At 39.7% G+C, this 22,234-nt stretch overlaps 1 protein-coding gene across 1 annotated transcript in view; it reads right to left on the bottom strand.

Annotated features, from left to right (window-relative positions):
* Positions 1-21,880, bottom strand: part of hace1 (HECT domain and ankyrin repeat containing E3 ubiquitin protein ligase 1) — a 28,372-nt gene extending 6,492 nt beyond the window's left edge. The window contains 22 exon segments of the mRNA XM_051957276.1: positions 546-677; positions 2,641-2,837; positions 3,616-3,765; positions 3,865-3,952; positions 4,105-4,202; positions 4,603-4,714; positions 6,923-7,010; positions 8,070-8,138; positions 8,983-9,287; positions 9,979-10,129; positions 10,502-10,608; positions 11,085-11,173; positions 11,176-11,185; positions 11,298-11,394; positions 11,666-11,743; positions 12,487-12,491; positions 13,292-13,423; positions 13,575-13,651; positions 15,741-15,844; positions 17,834-17,923; positions 18,167-18,221; positions 21,571-21,880. Coding sequence (XP_051813236.1) covers positions 546-677; positions 2,641-2,837; positions 3,616-3,765; positions 3,865-3,952; positions 4,105-4,202; positions 4,603-4,714; positions 6,923-7,010; positions 8,070-8,138; positions 8,983-9,287; positions 9,979-10,129; positions 10,502-10,608; positions 11,085-11,173; positions 11,176-11,185; positions 11,298-11,394; positions 11,666-11,743; positions 12,487-12,491; positions 13,292-13,423; positions 13,575-13,651; positions 15,741-15,844; positions 17,834-17,923; positions 18,167-18,221; positions 21,571-21,760 — 2,424 coding nt within the window. The 5' untranslated portion in view covers positions 21,761-21,880.
* Positions 21,881-22,234: the final 354 nt, after the last annotated feature.

Raw genomic sequence — 22,234 nt, 5'->3', positions numbered from 1 at the left:
AAACACTACTGTCCACCTCTGACACACAGTGCAATTTGATGACTAACCTGGTTTCTACGGATAGCACCCCCTTTATTCGCACTGATTCTTAGTACTGTACAGATCTGACTTTTCCCATCCCAGTACTGCATTCAAGATCTCATTTCAGCATATTTGCCAGTACTAACATTTTCATATTGTAACACTAAAATCAACAGTGTGTATCCACCTCACAGTACTTTCTGACTGCCCTGTTCTGTCCTAAGCCAACATATTACAAATACAGCTCACGAATAAAGTATTGCCTTAAGTCTCACGAATGTCCTTACTCGCCAGCTGCTGTTTTTTCTAACTTACTCAAACATGAGAAAATAGTGGTTCAGTGAGTTTTTGGGGCAGTTGGATGTGGTAAGGGAGAATACAGTGTGTGTATTCAAAGTAATGAAGGAACATATCACAAAGTGCAACTGTAGCTTATGAATGTCTTAACTTTCTTTGTGCTTAACAGCACAGGGGAACAAGCTATAAGTAGAGAAAGACAGAGAGGTTGGAGAAGGCCGACTAACCAATTCATATTCGTCAAAAAGCTGAATGAGGGATGGGGGAATGAAGGTGTGGAATCCCAGTAAGAAGGCATTTATCTGAGGCTGAATGGCTCTCGTCATCCTCAGCTCTGTCACCAGCTGGACATATTCAGCCTTAGAGAAGACAAACACACCCAGATCAAAGTCTTTCACAAAATACTGATGAACAGTTCATATTCTTTCACCACATAATCTGCACAGTTCTTGCACCATTTCTTGTACATTACATCACTCCATAAGCCACTTTTTCCATCCTACACTCTTGAACTACTGTGAATATTATTATGCTTATAATTATATTGTTGTATATTGTTGTTTATTGTGCTGCTGTAACATGGGAAATTTCCCCGGACACGGGGAGTAACAAAGGATTATCTTATCTTATCTGTAATTATTCTTTCTAGAATTATTCTTTATAGGACAGTACCATCTGCTGGAACACTGCAAGTACTACACTCCTATTAGGAATTTCATAGGGAAAAAAACTGGAGGAGAGAGATCATCTTCAACCCACCTGCTGCACAATGACACCACAGAAACCTCTACAGTCCTTTGCAAGTATTCATGCCCCTTGAACATTCTCAACATTTTTTAATGTTACAGGCACATACTTGAATTTATTTTACTGGGATTTTATGTGACAGACCAACACAAAGGCAATTTATTTATACACATGACCTGCTGCTAAATTCATAAGCGTCTCACTGGTCATCAGTTAAACCTCTACAATGTCATTTTTGTTGATTAAAATTACATGTTCATATTTTTTTCCGTGAAAATAATTCCTACATGTCTTGAAATGACAACTCTGCAACTCTACACCTTTTCCTACTGTGGCATGCATGGATCTGTGAATGTACAATCCCATGCTGAAACACACTTCTCTGGTGCTTCTCTGCAGGCTGAGCACACCAGCTCACCTACAGCTCTGCTTGCAGGTAAGCTATAATATTGGAATAATTCACTCAGACATGTTCAAACCAGGATCGATTCTGAAACAGAACAATGGTAAACAAAAGCAAGCTGCTTTCTTACATTTGTTTGAAATCCGGGCTATCTGAATGTACGTGTTTGAGACTGGCACTGGTACAATGCAGCATAAAGGTGGAAATGCTCGGAGATGGTGTTGACTGCTTATTTGCTCATGATATGTCTTCTAGTGTATAAACCACCAAAGGACACATAAAGAAGGTAGAAGTATGATTATTAGAGAGTTTTTAGCTTGACAATTTGGAAAATAGACTTTTTTGGCTTCTTGCTGAGAGTTTATAGCTCATCCTATCATCTACACCACTCTGCTGGTGTGGAAAGAGAGGGAACAGTGTACCTAACAACAGCTCGAATGCCCTCCCATTAACAGATTAAATTTCAATTGTACAATCAGCTCAAAAAATGAAGAGTAAACTTGTGACGTGGTTTCGGAAGAGGTTTCCAGGTATCAGACTGAGAGCCCATGGTAAAAGAAATTATACGTCGTCTGTTCCATCAGTTTTATCCAGGCTTTACATAATATGCTCTCAAAACTTAGATGTTTTTTTTTCTACTTAGAATTGTTCAGTTGTTTTTTTTAATCCCTAAAGTTCTCACAGCTTGTTCTGTCCAAACATCATCACACATACACAATTAGCTGAAAGTAAACTGCAGTTACCCGATTCCTGTAAAACTCTCATTTACATTCAGCAGATCGCTACCCAGATTCTCCACCTACACTGAATATATTTGGGAGCAGAGGCTTATTTATTTCATTTCAAGATCACACATCCTGACAGCACATTCAGACCAGCTTGTGTATTGTTTTCTTACAGCACAAATTAGTTCAGTTTTTACAAACAGTCAGGTATACTGCTGCGGAACCCAACTCAAACTGTTTGATTTCCTGTTTAAAACTAAACCATTAGAACAAAGTTTTGTAGTCAAGAAGGCAATACTTCTTTTTAGTTTGACTCTATTCACATCTAAATGAAATAAAGTATTAGCATACAGCACTACCTTTTCTCTTTTTACCAACCAAACCAGTTTTTGCTTTATGTGCAAACTGGATGAGATCATGCCTAGGACAGTGTTCATGGTGACTGACCTTGTTGTCCTGTGTGACCAGGATACTGGTCCCTCCAGGTTTGAGTGGCACTTCCTCCATTGCCCCAAACACATCCGTTTCCACAGAGAAGGTGAGCTCTAGACCCAGATCACTTATGTCGTTGTCCAGAATCCACTGCAGATTCTTAGCATACTCTGGATCGATGGATGACACATCCTGGTAGTTCACTGGAATACCTGAAAAATACAAAATCACACACACAAGCATAGGCACACATATTATACATGGTACAGAAAAACAAACAAGAGGATTGGATCCAGAAAGGTGATATAATGCTGAATCTGGAAGACGTCAGATACATCATGCAATTTTACAAAATACTAATTTTGAATATAATTTGAATATACATAACAATGCTCATAGATGTATGGGATTGTGCAATTATATATATTTCTTTTATCATTGAAACAAAAAATACTACTCTCACTTACTTATTGAAAGTCATAGTCAATTAGCTACACAGACAAAATTTACATTATTGTAAGTTTCAGATACCGTTAAGCTTTGTTTTTTTTAAGGTAAGATTTGAATTTTTGTAAGTTACATTTCAGTAAAATATTCACTGTAATAGATTTGCGTGTGAGTGAACATGTGAGGATGACAGCATGAATTTGTTAAAGCACTGAAACAAAGGTTTAAACCCTGGGTCAGACATGCTGCAGCCTGTGTGAGGTGTGGTTATTATGATGGAGACTGGGCTTATGTCAGCTGAACCACAGCGTAAAACACAGTAAATAATTAATGGCCAAAAATAAACACCTGAAATTTTTTTAATAACTGAGGTACTCTAATTTTTACAACCGAAATAGGCCCACGTCGTACATCCTAAATTGAGTTTTCAATTTGCTATTTACATTTTTTCAAATTTCAATTTCAATTTCGAACTGATTGTTTAGCACAAGTAGGTATTGTCAATCAATCATCCATATTTGAACAAACAACTGTGTTCCTTACCCAGAATGTGTTTGTAGAATGAGCGAGTGAAGTAGATGTTGACCAGCTGTCGGTGGTACAGAGCCAGGCCAAGAATCTGACCTGCAAATCGGAAGTAGTTCAGATGGTCTGGGTTTACTGAGGAGTTGCTGTTAGGCTGAAAAGTTGTACCTGTGGATCATACACAGACACACACACACCTTTATTGTACATAATAAAGGTTCTGCTTGTCACACTAAATGTTCTTGCCACGTGGAAAACATCATGTACCATCTGCTGACTGAGTGAACAGAGCATAGTCTGGGTTGATGATTTCATTGGATAAGATGTCAAACCACTCCCGAACCACACCCTGTCCCTGAAACACAAAATCAACAACAAATTCAGCACAAATCGCAATACAGCTCACTACTTTGGATTTTATGGGACATGGGAATGGAATACTGCTTGTCCTTCTGTTGACAGCTGAATTACTGAGTTATGTAGTGTCATGTGAATGGAGAAACTCACCATGCCCTCCTCTCCATGGAAGCGAACAGCAATGCCCTGTTTGAGTTTCTCATTGGTGGACTTGGAAACCATCTCACAGCTACTCCAAAATATGGAGTCTGTTGGTGAAAGAGAAAACTAGAAACAGGAGAGTGCTTAAAAATACTAAATAGAGATAGTAAATAAAATGGTCAGGATTGGAGCCACATGCATTCTGCATGCTTTTCTGTAGTACCAAAACAAACTATGCATGGACCTGCATGAAGCAACAGCAAATCCAAGTATTGTGGTGCTCAGAGAAGCGTTTTGATATTAGTGGGGTGCTAAAATGACATTGAATGTTTATACACTACTAGCAACTGGCACATATCCACCTTCAGAACCTCATCCTGTGTAAGCCAGGCAGCAGGAGTGTAAAGTAAAGCTCTGAGTGGACTTGGGTTGCTCTTGTCTTTATACATACAGTAGAAGAAGATACATACAACAGTGGGAGTGTGTGTTGGTAAGTAGAATGTGTACCTCTGTGGACGAGCAGGATGTCGTTCTCACTGACTGGACGATGAACCATGTCTGAATCTGGCTGACCGGCCAGTAGATGCTCATAGAACCACTCAGAGCGATCCTTGAAGGGCTGAGAGGGAAAACAAAGACTTTATTCCACAATGCACAGCACATTCCTACACTAATTACCACTTTGCCGTGCTTTCAACTATTAGCCTGTGGATTTTTCGGTCTCAACTCATCGCTCGGAAAGCATTCAGTGCTAAAATATTCAAATGTAATGCAGAGTTGAGGCTAGAATATATTTGCATAATATATGCCTTTGTTCTCTAGGAATAGGAGGCAGAAGGAGAGAAAGGCTTTTCCCCTAGGGCCCTCAGGGTGTAATGGGAGTGGGATGAGAAGATGAAATCAAATTCACCAGGTTTAAGTCTGTAATTAAAACAAGTGCCTACTCCCAGGCAAGCCATAATCCATGGGTAACGAGGCTCAAATGCTGCAGCTCAAATGTGAATACTGAAGAGTGAGTGAACAGCACACAACTCAGAATAGCACTTTAAATTTTATGAAGCTGGATAAATGGAACTGAAGACAAGTATCATTGCCATGGTTGAAACACTGTAAAATGACCCTGAAGTGAACACAGGGGACTTTCAAAGTCACTTTCCATAAAATCTCTGAGGAAACAGACATAAAGACAGACTTGTCAAATAAAGATGAAGGTAAATATCTTTGAAGCCACAGTTTAATTTGTGAACAACGGACACAAATGACGTACAGTAGAGTGACAGTAGAAATTTGAGGTATTTTATTCCTTGGATTAAAATAATGGCAACGTTTTAGAAAGTCCTGACTCTTAATTGGCATGACAGGGTAGACCTGAATGAGAACCTTGAATAAAAAAAACTTTCCAGCAGCCTGTACTAATGCAGCCTGTACCAGATTGTGTGGCTAACACAGACACCCAGCAGCTTGGAACTATTTGTTTCTTATTACAGTCCAAACAATAAACTGGAAAATTAGATACTGCAATATTAGCTTGTTTAAGACTGGATTTTAAGGACCATGCAAATTCCAAAGTCGATTTTTTTTTTTAAACAACAAGTAGACAAAAATACAAATGACAAACACGTGGAGAAAAACAGGTTGTATTGTTTTGTACACACTACTGGTCTAAAGTTTTAGAATGTCCCAATTTTTTCGTTCTTTTAATTGAAATTCAAGTAGTTCCAAGTCCACTGAATAGCATGAAATGGTACAAAGGTCAGTGGTGAACTGCCAGAGGTTATAAAATAAATAGTAAGGTTACTCAGGACTGAAAAATAATGTAAATTTTAGGATTATATAAAAATGTGTTTTTCAGGGAACAAGAAACGGGTTAACAAAACCAGTTAAAGCTTACCCAGATAGCAAACTATGGGTGAATCAATGTTGAATCTATGTTGAGACCTAACGTCGAAATTATACAGAAAGCACAAGGTTGATAAAATGTTGAGTCAACGTTTGCTTTTCAACCATAAATCACACTTTACCGAGATAGCAAAAGATGTTAAATCAATGTTGAATTAGAGGTTAAGAAGGTTGAATTGTGGTTACGGTTGAAGACTGATGGTTGGATCAACGTTGATTCAACAACATTTTGTCAACATTGAAGTTTGTGTTTAAAAGATGCCATTGAATCTACATTGTATTTTGGTTTAATTAAAATGTTTGACAGGTCAATGTTTAATTAATGTTGAATCTATGTTTGCAAACATGTAATCTATGAAAGAAAACGTTGACTCAACATTTTATAAACCTTGCGCTTTCTGTATAATTTCGACGTTAGGTCTCAACATAGATTCAACATTGATTCACCCATAGTTTGCTATGTGGGTACAAAGCTTGTATATATTATGTGTACATAATTTCTTTTGATTATAATGTACACAAAGGAGGACATTTTCCTGTTAAAAAGTCACCTTGGCTGTAACTATATAATAATAGTAATAATTGATATGTTCTGTCATTTACAGCCTTAAATGCAAATAAATAAATATGTGTAACTATAGTAGTCCTTTATACTTAAATGGCATTTCAAATGACATGATAGGCAAATTGCTCGATTTGTAGTATTTGGTCCATCCCATACATTAGAGGGACAAAGTATTTGGGACATTTTGAACGGCAATGCAGTCCAGTACACCACCACCATCCACTATGACCTCAATAATAAACATGCAGTGTAATGTTCACCTTTTTGACATCAACAAAAACTAAAAACATAGAAGCTTCATAGTAGTAGTAAATTCAGTAGAATTTTACACTGAAATAGAATAAATCATTCGTCATGCCTTACCTGGCCTTTAATTATATGCATGAAGCGTGACATCAACTCAGGACACTCCAGCAGAAAGTGGAAGTGGTTAAAGATTATCTTTGGATTCCTGAAAACAGGGAGGAAGAGCAAGAAACACTGCATGAGGAAATGAGAAAACAATTAAATTCAGAGAAAACACAATGACAGGTCAAAAACCAGTATATAATGTGTGAAATGTAGGGATGCTAATTTTAAACATTTACTGCCAGTGATCCAAGTGACTCAGGTCACGACTGTGTTAACAATAGAAGGCTCCACCTGGTGGAACAACCAGGGACTATACCCAAAGAACAATACATCTTCTGACATGCATGACCTTTGCCTTCTGTCTAACTGGTTAATATATTTCAACCCATAAATGCTGTCCATGCACTATTTAAATATGGTCAATTTTGACCAAGGCCAGGAATTCTGTCATACATGTCGATACCAAATTTGAACTATGCATCTACTTAGAATGTTTAAATGTTTACAAGTCTATCTGATGACTAATCCTTACTTTATGTTTCAGAGAACAGGGGCAGTATATTTTTGGATTTTATACCACACATTTTGGGAGAAAAATACCTAATATCCCAAAATAACATGTCCTATTTTACCTAATATGTGAAAACATAATTTCAATACATTTCATTGAAAATGAAAATAGCATGGAAAGTAGCCAATTGTGTGGGTCCTGGGATTATGTGGATGGCATTTTCTGTTGCTATGCTGCCTGGAACCTGATGTGGAGGTGAGGAACAGCTGATGGCGTTCCCTCACAAAAAAGTCCCCCCTACTGCCTGCTCAATGGCCTCTTGCACTATAAGTCTTGCTTCCATAACGTCAGTCCCTAAAAAAGCAGCTCGGGTATCTTTAAAATTTTACGGCCTCCAAACTTCTCTTTTGATGTCTGTTTTGACTTCAGCTTGGAAATAATGGATTCTACTATGTTTGTTTGTAGAATATTTTGTTTTTGAGATTCCCCTGTGGTCCTTTCTGTCTCTGCACTGACATGAGATGAACAGCTTCAAGACTCCCTAAAACCAGTGTCTGTACATAAGCATCAAAAATATTTTAACTTCTGTGTATACGTATGACGTCCCTAGTCAGAAGGGTGATGTATGGTAGAGGAACCGTGGCTCACCTGTTTACAAAACACTTCAGCACCTCATCATGCTTGCAGACAAACTCAATGAAGCAGGGGGATGTCATTCTGAGTGAGAAAAGAAAGGGAGGTGAGGTTGATAGTTCATGAAAGAAAAGCTAGACAGCAGTATAAACACTGAAAAGAATGTCAGATCATAATAAAAGACATAATTTATCCAAAATGCTTACAGAAAGCGCCATGAAAGGCTAACAGATAATAGAAAGCAAGACGGCTCATTTCAGCTAGAATGTCAGACCTCTGTTTTTTTTTTTTTTTTATTAAGCACTGCTTTAATTGCCCATTATTATGCAGCTAGGAGAAGGACTTAAACAATGAGACGTGAGAGCAAACAAAGTAGATAAGGTTTGGCAGGTTAAGTGAAACAAGATATCAATGCTGTACTGAAAACAAAAGAAAACGATGTCGAAGAGTCATCATTTCACAATGGACTCACCCATTTTAGCTCCAACTACTATGAGAAGGGGAATACAATACAAACTTGACCTCACTTGTCTTGCTGTTAAAGCACTTGCCATGATGTGTTTCAATAAACATGAGATTAATCTGTGTTCTGGGGATATTTAAACCTTAAAATTGTTTTCCAGGCAAGATGTTTTTTGAGCGTAAAAATACAAAAATTCACAGATCTGACATCATTTGAAATTGTCAAAAAAAATTGCCAAAATATTATACAGGTTGTAGTTTCCTGAATTCTTGAAGTTTTCTCGATTTCTGTCTGAATTGACTGCAGTAGTATTTTTGTCAGAAGAAGTATAGCATTTGTAACAATGTCTACAGCAGCAGCCTTTTAGCACTGTAAATTGCTGAGTTCTCAAGGTCTGTCAGATCATAGCTGATACTTGCTTTTTTGCATACTATTAGAGCTGCCGGAAGAAACCTGAGTACAGACCCTTGTGGCATCTGAGAGGAGCAGCACATATAGAAGGCCTGGATAACAGCACTGAGCCGATTGGCTGTCATGGAGATGACATCCTCTCCATCACCATACGCCTCTGCCTCCATGACGATATGATGGTCCAACAAGGAGGGAAGCTTTGGTGTGGCAACAGAGCTATCAGACTCGCGCTGTTTAAAAAGCAGAGAGGCTATCTCACTGCTGGAGGAGGAGGAAGATGGGTTCTTCCTGTTCCTGTCCAGCTCTGTGGAGATAAGCACCAACCACTCATCCAGAGAGTGCCACAGCAGCTCCAGTGGCTGCAGAGAAGAAAACAGGAAGTCATTTCAAGCATCACCTGGAACATTATGACACTACTGATGCTGAGTGTTGGGAATGACATCAGAACTTTCAAAGACCTAATGTCAGATGAATTTGCAGAGACCTTTCAAAGAGTTGGATTACCCATGTTACAAAGATACATATGTCCATGCGATCTACAAACAGATTTGGATTATAGTTTACCAGGTTAAGTGAAACCTATCTCTGATGCCTTCAGATTATTTTTGCCTCCATTTAATTACAATGAAAGTGAAACTGTCTTGCATGCATCTGCAACCAATGAAATCGATTCGTATTGTGTTTTTCAAGTGAAAAGGAAATAAAGAGAAGCCAGTATAATAATGTGTAATGGTCAATATGGCCGCTTTGCTGTTTTAAATACTAAGGACTGAATGAAGGCAGAAATTTTAGCAACCACGTAGAATGCATTACATTCTGTGGATATTTTTCAGCTGTCAATTCAATGCATAGCAATACTTGTGGAGTGTGTGTGCCATTTATTTTTACCACTGATATTTTGCTTTTGCTATTTTTAATTTTTGCATAAGATATCAGAAAATGAAAAGTATAACCAGTTCATAATGGTCCAAGAATGAAATCTTATTCTCAGTTTTGATAAACAATTTGGAAGCACACAGATCCCAGTGTACTGTATACACACCTACTAACCTTAAAGACCTGGCTGCGAGGTGTCTTGTTGCCATTGTAGCCCATGTCGTTGCCATTGTTAGGTGATGAAGGCCCAAGGCGAAATACATGGCAGAAAATACGAACAATTCTCAGAAGACTCTTCATCTGAGCTTCATAATTGCTGGACAAGCTGACAGGGAGCAGAGGATAAACTCATCTTAACAGAAATCAATTTGTAATAATCGTACAAAATACAATCGCGAGAATGGCAGGTATGATATTAAAATTCTTTCTGTGAAATGCAGACAGTTGGTGGTACAGATATATTGGTAAACCCAACAAAAATGGAGGAGGGCTGGGGGTCTTTCCTCTCAGGCAGTCACTTATGAGGTTATTGCACATGGTCATATTGCGAAGATGAAAATACAATTTATCAGTCAGCACAATAAACTGCAAAAGTGAATTAATCTGAATTATTTATGAAATTACTAAATATGAAACATAAAACAAATAATTAAAAAAACAAAAGGAACATATGTTTTTCTAATATTTACAATTTTACCTGAGAAGCTTGTGTCCGTTTGTAGTAGCCACTTCACCAAGACTGGTCAAGATCCTCTGGTAATGACTGTCACTCTGCTGAGAGACATGCTCCAGAACCTGTCTGAGCTACACACACACACACACACACCACACACAGACACACAGACAGACAGACAGACACAGACACAGACACATCAGACAGACACACAGACAGACAGACAGACACACAGACAGACAGACAGACAGACAGACACACAGACAGACAGACAGACAGACACACAGACACACACACACACACACACACAACACACCACACACCACACAAGACAGACAGACAGACACAGACACAGACACACAGACAGACACACAGACAGACAGACAGACACACAGACAGACAGACACACAGACACACAGACAGACAGACAGACACACAGACAGAACACAGACAGACACACAGACAGACAGACAGACAGACAGACAGACAGACACAGACACACAGACACACAGACACACAGACACAGACACACACACACACACACACACACACACCTGAAATGTATACAGACAACTTTCCATGAAACTTACCAACAAACTGATCATACCATGTTCTCTTTAATATCATCATTCTGTGTCATCTGGATGAGGGTCTGGAACAGTCTGGTGTGGTGCTGGATGAGAATTTCACAGGTTTCCCATATCCACCCTTAAAAAAAAACCCATACACATAGGAAGTACAATAAAACAACACAAAACAAAACGGAGGTAAAATAAGGTAAAATGATGCATGAAAGCTTAACTTGTGTTGGAATAGTCACCTGCACACAGAGATCCAGAGGAGTGATTCCATTTTTGTCAGCAAGATATTTGGCACCTCTAGACAGCAGGATCTGTGCTGTGTCTCTTTGACCATGACTAAACATTAACACAAGACAAGTTTAAGTTCAACTTGAGTAACATGCAAAATTGAGTACTGCCATTTTTGAAAATTGCAATCCCTAATATTTTACGTTATTCAGCAACATGTAAACTAACAACTGCGATAAAACCGACCCCTCGTTTTAGGTCATTTGTGAAATTAAAAGAAGTACATCAGTGAATCTCTAATCTCTAAGATTTACGCAACAGTGCAAAGAGTTGAGATCAATCTCTAAATTCCCAATTTTATTATTACTGATGGCATAACCTGCAGGCAAAGTAAAGAGGTGTGGCTCCAGAGACGTTTGGCCGGTTGATATCAGCTCCACTGTCCAGAAGACACACACTGTCTGAGGAGACACATCATATACTTATATCACAAACTGGGAAAGTGTATATGATTATATATAATCAATATTGATTATATTGCTTATATAGAAGCATTATAAGCAATTTCCCTTGAGGATCAATAAAGTATTTCTGATATAATGAATAAAACAAAAAATAGATCAATGATAATTAGCAACACAATTCAATATTTTTTTGCATTCCAATTCAGTAGCAGTAGAGTAAGACTGAAGCTCCAATGGACAATTCATGCTTTCCGTGTATGCAAGGGTATGCGTGATGTAAATTTTGTCATTCATTAAAGTCTGCAAGGGTCTGTGCTGATCAGCTGTCCATGAGTAGCCCAGATTTTATGATTGCACAGACTATCCACATGACAAACCCACCAACAGCGCATGTGCCGTTTAAACAAATGCTTGAGATGAGGAAAGACTTAGTGGTCACCCCACACTTTTCAATTCATTCATTGAAACTTTTAACTAAAGTAGTCTCTGCCGAACTTTGGAGGACCTTAGTTTGCACATGCACTGTTGACAGAGCCAAAACACAGCCAGGTGTCCTCATTTTTCCAGAAATTCTAGGCTATGTTTACGTTTCAGCAATAACAACCAATACATCGCAATCGTGTCAGCTGCTGTTTCCATATGTGTTTTTCTGTCTTTGATATGAAGGTAAGTAACTGGTAAATGGTCTGCAATTATACAGAGCTTTTCTACCTCAGCAGTACTCAATGCACTTTACCATGTCTTTCTCATTCACACAATGGCGACAGAGATGCCATGCAAGGTGCTTGTCTGCTATCTGGAGCAGGTTCGGGTTGTTTGGCCCAAGGACACCTCAACATATAGAGGGTCATGTGACTAGCCAATAAACCTGCAATTAATGGACAACCCACTTTCCCAAGTGAGCCACAGTCGCCCTGGCTGGCACAGCTCTATTCAAGTATGAACAGAGCTGCGTCCACAGTCCACTTTTTGGCTGGTGCACACAGCCATACAAACCATAAACTGGTCTTAACAGTAGTTACACTAACGTACCATGAGCACATGACGGATGCACCCTACACAGTGGATAGCTAATGCTGTGGTTGCAGTAGGTGAGCCAACCACAAGATAGCGTCACTACTACATTTTTTTAATCCCTTATTAATCCCATGAGGGGAAATTCAGATTTTTGCATAACCTCCCAACTGGGGGCGTGAGAGCACAAGGTCAGCCATGGTATAGCGTCCCGGAGCAGGAGGGATGCTCAAGGGCCCAAAAGTGGCCGTATTGGGGGCTTGAACCTCTGACCTTCAGATCAGCAGTCCAGTAACTTAACCGTTGCACCACCACTGTCAAATTATCTATTAAATGGGTGTAACACGAACTAAATGCAGGGTTCCTACAGATGCAGTGAATTGATCAAATGTGTTGACTGAAGGATCGATCAAGCCAATGGCCAAATCTGTTGCAATGCATTGATCCCCATGCTCTTCTAGCAGGACTAAAAATGTGTGTCGCATATCTATGGTTTAAAATTGCTAAGATATTTTGAAATTGCTTACCGTTTTGTGTCCATTTTGACAGGCTACATGTAAAGCAGTCTGCCCCATGGCATCCTCCACATCAACATTGGACACGTGCTGGACCAAATCATGCAGAAGCTCGGTTCGACCATTTACTGCCAACCAGTGGATCTGCAGCACAGAAAAATGTGAACACTGTCACTATCCTGACTACACAAATGAATTAAACAACAGTCACACAGGGAGCGCACCAATGATGATTATAGTGATCTAACAAATATAGTACACATGAAGCAAAACCAGAGAATTAGAGTAAACTCACAGCAGTCAGTCCCTCATTGTTGCAGATATTGACATCAGCATTATATTCCAGTAGTTTGCCCATACACTTCTTCTGTCTGAGGGAACAGTGAAGGAAAGGGCTAAGCATTAATGTCACGATGCATACAGTTACTCTGTTTCATGTCATTTTATAGTCATGCCTATGTTTACAGTCAACTGACAATAACATACAGAAAACGAGTGGAAACAGAAGGCATTCAAAAGACACATTAAAGTCAAAGATTTATCCAGTTACATTCTTACCAGAGGAAACAGTTAGATAAGCTACATTTGATTCCAAATGTACACAGATCAGACATAACATTATGACCATTGACAGGTGAAATGAATAACACTGATTATCTCCATCATGGCACCTGTTAGTGGGTTGGCTATATCAGGCAGGCAAGTGAATGTTGATGTGTTAGAAGCAGGAAAAATAGGTAAACGTAAGGATTAGAGTGAGTTTGACAAAGACCAAATTGTGATGGAGGGATGACTGGGTCACAGCATCTCCAAAACTGTAGCTCTTGTGGGGTGTTCCTGGTCTGCAGTGGTCAGTAACTCTCAAAAGTGGTCCAAGGAAGGAATAGTGGTGAACTGGAGACAGGTCATGGGAAGCCAAAGCTCACGGATGTACGAGGGGAGCGAAGCTGCCCAGTGTGGTCCAATCCAATAGACAAGCTACTGTTGCTCAAATTGCTGAAGATGCTAATATTGGTTCTGATAGAAAAGTATCAGAACACACAGTGCATCGCAGTTTGTTGCATATGGGGCTGCATAGTCACAGACCAGTCATAGTGTCCATGCTGACCCCTGTGCCCCACGAAAAGCGCCAACAATGGACACATGAGCATCAGAACTGGACCGTGGAGCAATGGAAGAAGGTGGCCTGGGCTGATGAATTATGTTTTCCTTTACATCGTGTGGATGGCCAAATGCGTGTATGTCGCTTGCCTGGACAACACCAGGATGCACTATGTGCAGAAGGCAAGCTGATGGAGGCAGTGTGATGCTTTGGGCAATGTTCTGCCGGGAAACCTTGAGTCCTGCCATCGATGTGGATGTTACTTTGACACGTACCCAAGCATTGTTGTAGACCATGTAACCCTTTCATGGAACCGGGTATTCCCTAATGGCAGTGGCCTTTTTGAGTAGGACAACATGCAATGCGACAAAGCAAAATGGTTCAGGAATGGTTTGAGAAGCACAATGATGAGTTTGAGGTGTTGACTTGGCCTCCAAATTCCCCAGATCTCAATCCAATCGAGCATCGACCCCACCTTCAGGGGTCTAGAGCAGTGCAGGCCTCAACAGGTCAGGCTGTTTTGGCAGCAAAAGGGACCAACACAACAATAGGCAGGTGGTCATAATGCTATGCCTGATCGGTATATGCTTCAACGAGATAGACAGTGTGAGGCCACTTGGCTCGGTCCTAAAGTGTTGTCCATTGTTTAACATTATTATGTATCTAAAACATTTTAATGTGCACCATATTGACCAGTATAAAATCAAACAGGGCAGACAGTAACATTGGCTTTATTAGTTCTCAAACAAGCTAATCAGTGGATGCTGATTCTGTCCGGTTGTATTCTGGCTTAGGTGGACAGTGGAATCAAGCATAACAAATATAGCAAAGATGTAATCTTGTCTTCTGGACAGCTAAAATGTTGTGTTGTGCCTTAAAATGTTTCTCTAAGGTTAGGTAAGTTTGATGTGCTTCTGTCTGGTCAGCTGCTGATTACTGGTAAATCTTAGATTACAGAATATGGCATCATTGCTGGGGGTTGTCTAAAATTCAGATTCAGACAACTTTATTTGTCCCAATGGAGCAATTAAAAATGGTACATATGACTAAATTAACCCACTATGACCACTTGCAGCATTTCTAAAAGGGAATGAAAGGTAATCTGAGGCATTTTTTGAAACTTAAATAGAGGTATAGAGTAGTTTTGTGGATTCTACTTCTGTCTTTGTGCACACAGCAACAAAATGTAGGAAAGAAAAGACTGCAAGATTTTAAATATATTATATTTTAAATGCTTAAAAACAGTGTTGCAATGATCACTGAGGAAGAAAAGGCCTTCAGTATGACCAAAAAGTGAACTCACTGGGAATCACCAACATGTAAACAGAGATTAAATCTGGTATGTATGTATTCTCATACCATTCCTAGCAGCAAGGTGCAGAGGGGTACAGCCTGAGATGTCTTGGTAGTTTGGGTTGGCTCCTCTCTTCAGCAGCAGAACCAGACACTCCACTGACCCGCAGCTGTATAAAGACAACACAGTACCACTTAATGTCTGAGTAGCCGACATCAGTACATATGCAAAGAAACTCGATTTTGCGAAATATGTATGTATGTATGTATGTATAGTGCTTAACAAATTTATTAGACCACCAAACAAGAAAACATAAATTTTAGAAATCTGTCAAAAATTTGTTTCAAAATAAAAATTGCAGTGTTATTTACTACAGACAGGAACAACTAAATAGTCCTTACTCACATAAATTAACCAAACATCTTAATATTTTGTATGACCTCCTTTGGTCCTGATAACAGCTGCATTCTTGCTACCTTTGTTGTTATGAACTTTTCAACAGTCTCTTTTGTTACTGAGTTCCAAATAGTTCTAATTGTTCTCAGAGACTTGCTTTGGATGAAGATTTGTGCATTCCTCTTTTTGAATTTAATAAATCTCAGATCTGTTCAATAGGATTCAAGTCTAGACTTTGACTTAGCCAGTATCAGTTCCAGTTCTCCAGATTGTTTTTCTTGGTCCAGTCATCTCTGCACAGCTTTGAAGTATGATTGGGGTCATTGCTTTCTTGGTCTATGACCCATGGTTCACAGAATCAGGTTTCATCCAGAAGGGATTCCATGATACACCAAGATGTTGCGGTAGACCTTCTTGTTCACGATGCCATCCATTTGTACTAATTTGCCAATGCTGTTTCTACAAACAGAACTCCATACCATAATGGAATCTCCACATGTTTCACTGTGGGTTCAATGCATCTAGCATCAAAAAACGTTCTCCAGCTTTTCTGCAGACATAAACATGACGATGTTGACCGAGGAGTTCAAACTTGGACTCGTCCATCCAGAGTACCTTCTTCCAGTCATTTACAGTCCAGTGTTTGTGCTCCTTGGCAAATTTTAGGCATTTCTGGATGTAATGAGGGGGATGGGGAGACAAAGGAACATACATATTCAGATACCACCGTCACGACCGGATATTCAGGTCCAGCCCTAAAATATACGTATATATATCGAGCTTGACTGCACATGAAAACTAACCTACAACCAATCACTGTTTCTGTTTCTGACTGTGTGCTTGAGATATCACCTAAACTAGTCAACGCTGTTAGCTAACAATCAGTCTTAAATCCTAATTCGAGCCTCATTTTGTCATTTCTTTACCACCTATGATGTGGTGTTTGGAGTTATTGTCTTATTGAAACCTTCTAGTTGGTTATTTTAGATTTGGCCTGAAGAATGTGAAAGTAATCCTCCTTCTTCATTATACAATTTAATTTGAGTAAAGCACCAATTTCACTGGCATCAAAACAATCCCAGACCATAATACTGCCACCACTATGCTTGACGGGTTGATGTAGTGTACTTGGGGTTAAAGGCCTCACCTTCTCTCCTCCAAACATATTTCTGGTCATTGTGGTTGAATTGTTATGTTTTTTTAATGCGATCACAGAGATTTCCTCCAGAAGGCTTTTCTTTGTCCACATGATCAGCAGCAAACGTCAATCAAAGGGGCACTTGCTTCTTGCATGGCAGCCTCTCAGCCCATAGCAATCAAAAACGTGCTTAGCTGTGGCACTTCTGTTTCAGCAGCATCTAATGCATTGCAGACCTACTTTTTAGCGATTCTTGGTTGTCCATCCTAAGCAACTTTTTCTCAGCAGCAGGTGATAAGAATCTTCCTTTCAATAGTTCCTAAATGTTACATGTGGTCCAAATCCATGATTTATTGTGCAGTGCAATGATAACAAAGACAAATCTAAAGACATTATTTCAAAAATAATAATCAAATTTATGACTAAATGTGACAGTTAATGCATACACATTACTATTATTTTGAATTCCCTTTGGGGATTAATAAAGTCATTGTATTGTATTGTACTGTAAATACTGATTTGTATCTCAATAAATTAGCACACTAGGGATTGGCGTTAGGTAATAACGCCGATCTCTAGTGCTTTCTCTAAAAGAAGAACAGTGTAAGCATTATTGTATCTTACTTGGCAGCAATATGCAGTAGACTTCTCTTGACCCGTCCAAAGGCGTAGTTCACATCAAACTTGGAGTTGAGCAGCAACTCTGACACTGACCTTTAAGAGACAGGATGGATTGGGAAAAATTAATTTCTTCTGGAGGGGACAATATTATACCTCTGCAGTAGTAAAGATGTGCAAATCAAAGTAAAAACATAATGAGGCTTGTTTCTATCTGTCAAAGTAGATAAATATGCCATAATACATGTATTTTGGCTCAAGCACAGTCTGAGAAGCAATACAGTATTACACTGTATACTAATACATTACCCATGTTGTACCATCAGGATGGATGCTTACCTATGCTGGTCAGCCATGACCATAGGCATCAGTGTGTACACAGCAGTTTCATTATCTATGGAGGAGACACAGAGGAGTAATTAAACTATAGCTTGAGGTCATCCATTTACAGTTGGTTGTTGATGGTTCCTTCACTTCTTAATCTATATGTACAGCTTTGGAAATGATTATTAGATCATCTGTTTAAAATGTCTGTGAAACGGAAACAAAAAATTTGGTAACAACCAATTTTTACTAGGTAACTTTATTCTTTATGAACTAACAGAAACTGAATGATACTGTTCAAGACAGATGAACAAAGTATTCACTACTTTGTGTTTTTACTGAGCATTTGAGGAATAACCACTAGAGGTTCTGATCAAAGTTTCCTCCACTGTGAAATTAATCTCTTCAAGCATCTCTTCCATGTCAATGCATGAAAATGTCCAACAAAAAAATCCCACTATCCAAACACATCTATGTATGCGGTCATGGCTGCATTATGCTGATGTAATCCAAATGACCTAATGTAGTGATGATTCTCAAAGAAATTTCACAAAACTACATGCCAAACTCCTCCAAACCCAGGTTTATCCCTACCAGTGGAGTCTGAAAATGGAAAATATACTCATAATGTAAATACTGGAATAAAAGCTGAAATGTTGATCTCTTGTGTTATATTCATTGTTTGATGTCAAACCCAGATGTTTTCAGTCTAAAGCAAAAATAAAGGAACTGGCCTCATGGTTCCAATACTGTTGTGCATCTAGATATTCTCTGTTTTCTTCTCCTAATAAATATTTTAATTTTGAGAGCTCAGTCAACTTAAAAACAACTTAAAATCAAATTACCAAGTTCAACTTATTAAAGGGAATGTTACTAAGTTCTGAGTGTTTTTCCATTGTTGGAGGAAGTATTTCTGTCGCAACATCACTCGTCAAACAGTGACCACATGTGCTTCCTTCTAGTACCATTAATTTTAGTGTCTTCCTTTTTCAATTGTTAATTTGTAGTCTCTGTAGATCTTTGTCTTTTACATCTGGCAGCAAAGACATATTCTGCTAATACAAAATCTTTTTTTAGTCCAAATAACATTCTCATCTAGCCTAGCCGCGCTAGAACAACCCACGGCAATGAATTTAATTCTCTGCCAGGGTGGGTCTAGTTACCCTCCATAAGATCGAGGCTGGATGCTCCTAAAACTGGCCGGAAGAATCACCATGAAGTGTAGAGTCAGAAGGTGGGCGTAATGTAGTGACGACAGAGGCGCAACGATTCTGATAGAAACAACTGGCGCACAAAAAAAAAAAAAAAAAAAGGCGCACAATAAACAGTTATCTTTTAACTCGGCTTTGGCCACTGCCCTAAAGATTTGAAACTGAAATTCAACTTGAAAGATAAACAAAGGACGGCACTGAAGTGTTTCATTGAGAAGAAAGACGTATTTGGACTTATGCCAACGGGATATGGCAAATCCTTAATATACCAGTTGGCTCCGCGGCTCCGCTGGTTGGGAAGCTAATGGGACTTAGCCACAATCCGCCGGTGCTCTAGGAACTACGTCAGGCTATTCGTTGCGTTGATTGGTTGTATACCTACCCAATTGCTGCAGAGGGATTTGATAGACAACCTTTTAGCCCGCCTGGCCTCCCTGTCGAGCTTCCCTAGACCCTTGGTGCCGTCAGAACATGGGTATGGGAGACGCCAGCGTGTCGTCATTTGCTATGGTCACGTGGTAGCAAAGATTGCTACTGGTTGGCAAGAACCGGCAGTACATAACGGCTTGCTACGAGAACGGTATCGGGTTTGAAACAAATACGTAAAGTTATCGCTTTTCATGAATGAAATTGCACATGTATTTACCACAATGTAATAGCGTGTGTAGTTGTTGGTTGTACGAAGCGTTTTGAGAAGGGATCAGGCTTGAAATTCACTGAATACCGATGTCAGGAGAGAGAAGATGGCGGTGGCTCAGCCATCACAGGAAAATTGTACCCCAGTAAGCAGCAGAGATCGTGTTTGTGGCTCCCACTTTTCTTCAGGTAAACTATTCAACCAGTTTAGCATGTTTAGTATGTCCAACTTTGAGCTTATTTACCAAAGATATTGATTTAGTGTTGCATCCTTCGCGTGAAGCGATCTCTACACTTTCGGTTTGGTTCAGTGTTTGTCATGTGTTACAGATCGGCTTTTAAGGCTATGAAAGTATACTAAAGTCGAATGAAGCATATTCAATAACATCTCCTTAAGCCAGCAGCCTCCTATTTGTAACCATATTTGTTTCTGTATGCGTCTAGCGATCGTTTTTTAGAATTGTTCCTATTTTCGATCACCAATGCTGTGGGTCTGTTACTGTTACATAGAAGCCATACTACAGACAAAACATACAGCAACTTCTGACGTTTCTTTGACATCCTGTTAAAGATAAACAGAACATATATTATTTTTAATTCATAATTATATATTTTTGGGTGGGTGAATTGCCCAGCGGTGTCATTAAGTAAAAATAAATGTCGGTGAAGGAAATGTCCGGCCACAATGAAGGATCGTCAACCCGCCCAGTCTTCAAATTGTAGGGATCTGGCAAGGTTTCACTGTTTCCCTGATATCTCAGCTTACGTATATTTGTCGGGCCTCCAGGTGATAAGGATTGAGCATAATCGGACAATTTCACGGAAGGATAGTTTCGCATTGTTATCATCAGCCATTGTTCCTCTGGTTCCTCTTGCCAACCAGCGCGGTTATCACGTGCCTTCGTGACGTCACTGTTTGTAAACACTGGCGTCTCCCATAGCGTGGCTAGGCTAATTCTCATCTACTTTGGCTTTAATTTCTTTAACAGTTTCCTCTTTCCTTGTTTGCTCTACAGCCCGAGGGTACTTCATAGGAAAGCTCTCTTGTTGCAATATTGTAATGCACATTAGTCAGTTAATAACTAAAGAGCCAGGTTTCATACATGAACCCTTTTGCCAGCATATTTGGTTCATGCAGGTCTTAATTCCCAGTGCCATGTGTCACATCAGTCAGGCAGCTCTTGAAGACTTGCGCGTATCATACTGCAGACTACAAAAACACTACAAACATATCTACTCCGAGAAGACACAGTGCATGTACATAAACAATACACATTAATACTTAAAGTAACACAGTTCTTTTTAGAATTCTTTGGAAGTATCGAGTGAGTCCCCCCACTGCTAAGTCCAGGCTGATTAACAGCACTGACCCACTCCACTGTCAGCTGAGTCACTAAACTGAGTAGAAGGTGTATTTTTACTAATAGAACACATGGCAGTGGCCCTCCAAAAACATCACTGATAGCGCAGAGGAGGTGGACTGCTGTGCCACAGTTTACCACGTGAGCAAAACTGTTTGAGCGTGGAAGCTGACGCTGTTTAGCGAATGCCTTTGAGATCCTACATCGTTACCTTCCGGGAGTTCCACGGTCCCTGGCCCGGCGGAGGAACGGGTCAGCCGGTTGAGCTGTACGTTAAGCTGCTCCATCGCCCGTTCCATATAGGTGAAGGTTCCACACGATGAACCAACCTCAGGAACAAAGCCTCGACTTCCTCGTTTATTATTCCTTGTGGGCTTGCGTCGCTCCTGGGCGTTGTCCATCGGCGCTGGCTGAAGGGAAACCGTTTCACTGGCAGACAGGCTGACTTCTCCAGTCAGTGTTGTTGCTCCTGCTTACACTACAGACTGTAGAAGATGACGTCACCCGTTGATTTCTGAAGCGATGCGCCTGCCTACTTCCTGTTTGCCATCTTGGATTTTTTTTTTTGGAGCTAGAAAAATAGCTGTGACGTAGAGGGCGGACCCGGAAAGCAGCCGCTGACCGACAGTTGTATTCAATAGATATCTATGGTTGTATTGACATTTAAAAATGCACTCTATGTATAGAAAGGTCTGCTCATAGAAAACAGTGTATGTATATAAAATCACATGATTTCAAGTTGGTCAAATCTCAACAGTGGAACGTTTTTATTTCATTCTTTTACAACAATTTTTGGTCTCACACCTGTCAGTGAACTGCAGCCCCATCGCTGGCGTGTCCGTGGCGCGTGTGAGGCGTTTAGGGAACATCGGTAA

The sequence above is a fragment of the Acanthochromis polyacanthus genome, chromosome 12, assembly GCF_021347895.1.
Source record: "Acanthochromis polyacanthus isolate Apoly-LR-REF ecotype Palm Island chromosome 12, KAUST_Apoly_ChrSc, whole genome shotgun sequence".
Lineage (NCBI taxonomy): Eukaryota > Metazoa > Chordata > Actinopteri > Pomacentridae > Acanthochromis > Acanthochromis polyacanthus.
This window is presented reverse-complemented; position numbering and strand designations above follow the sequence as displayed.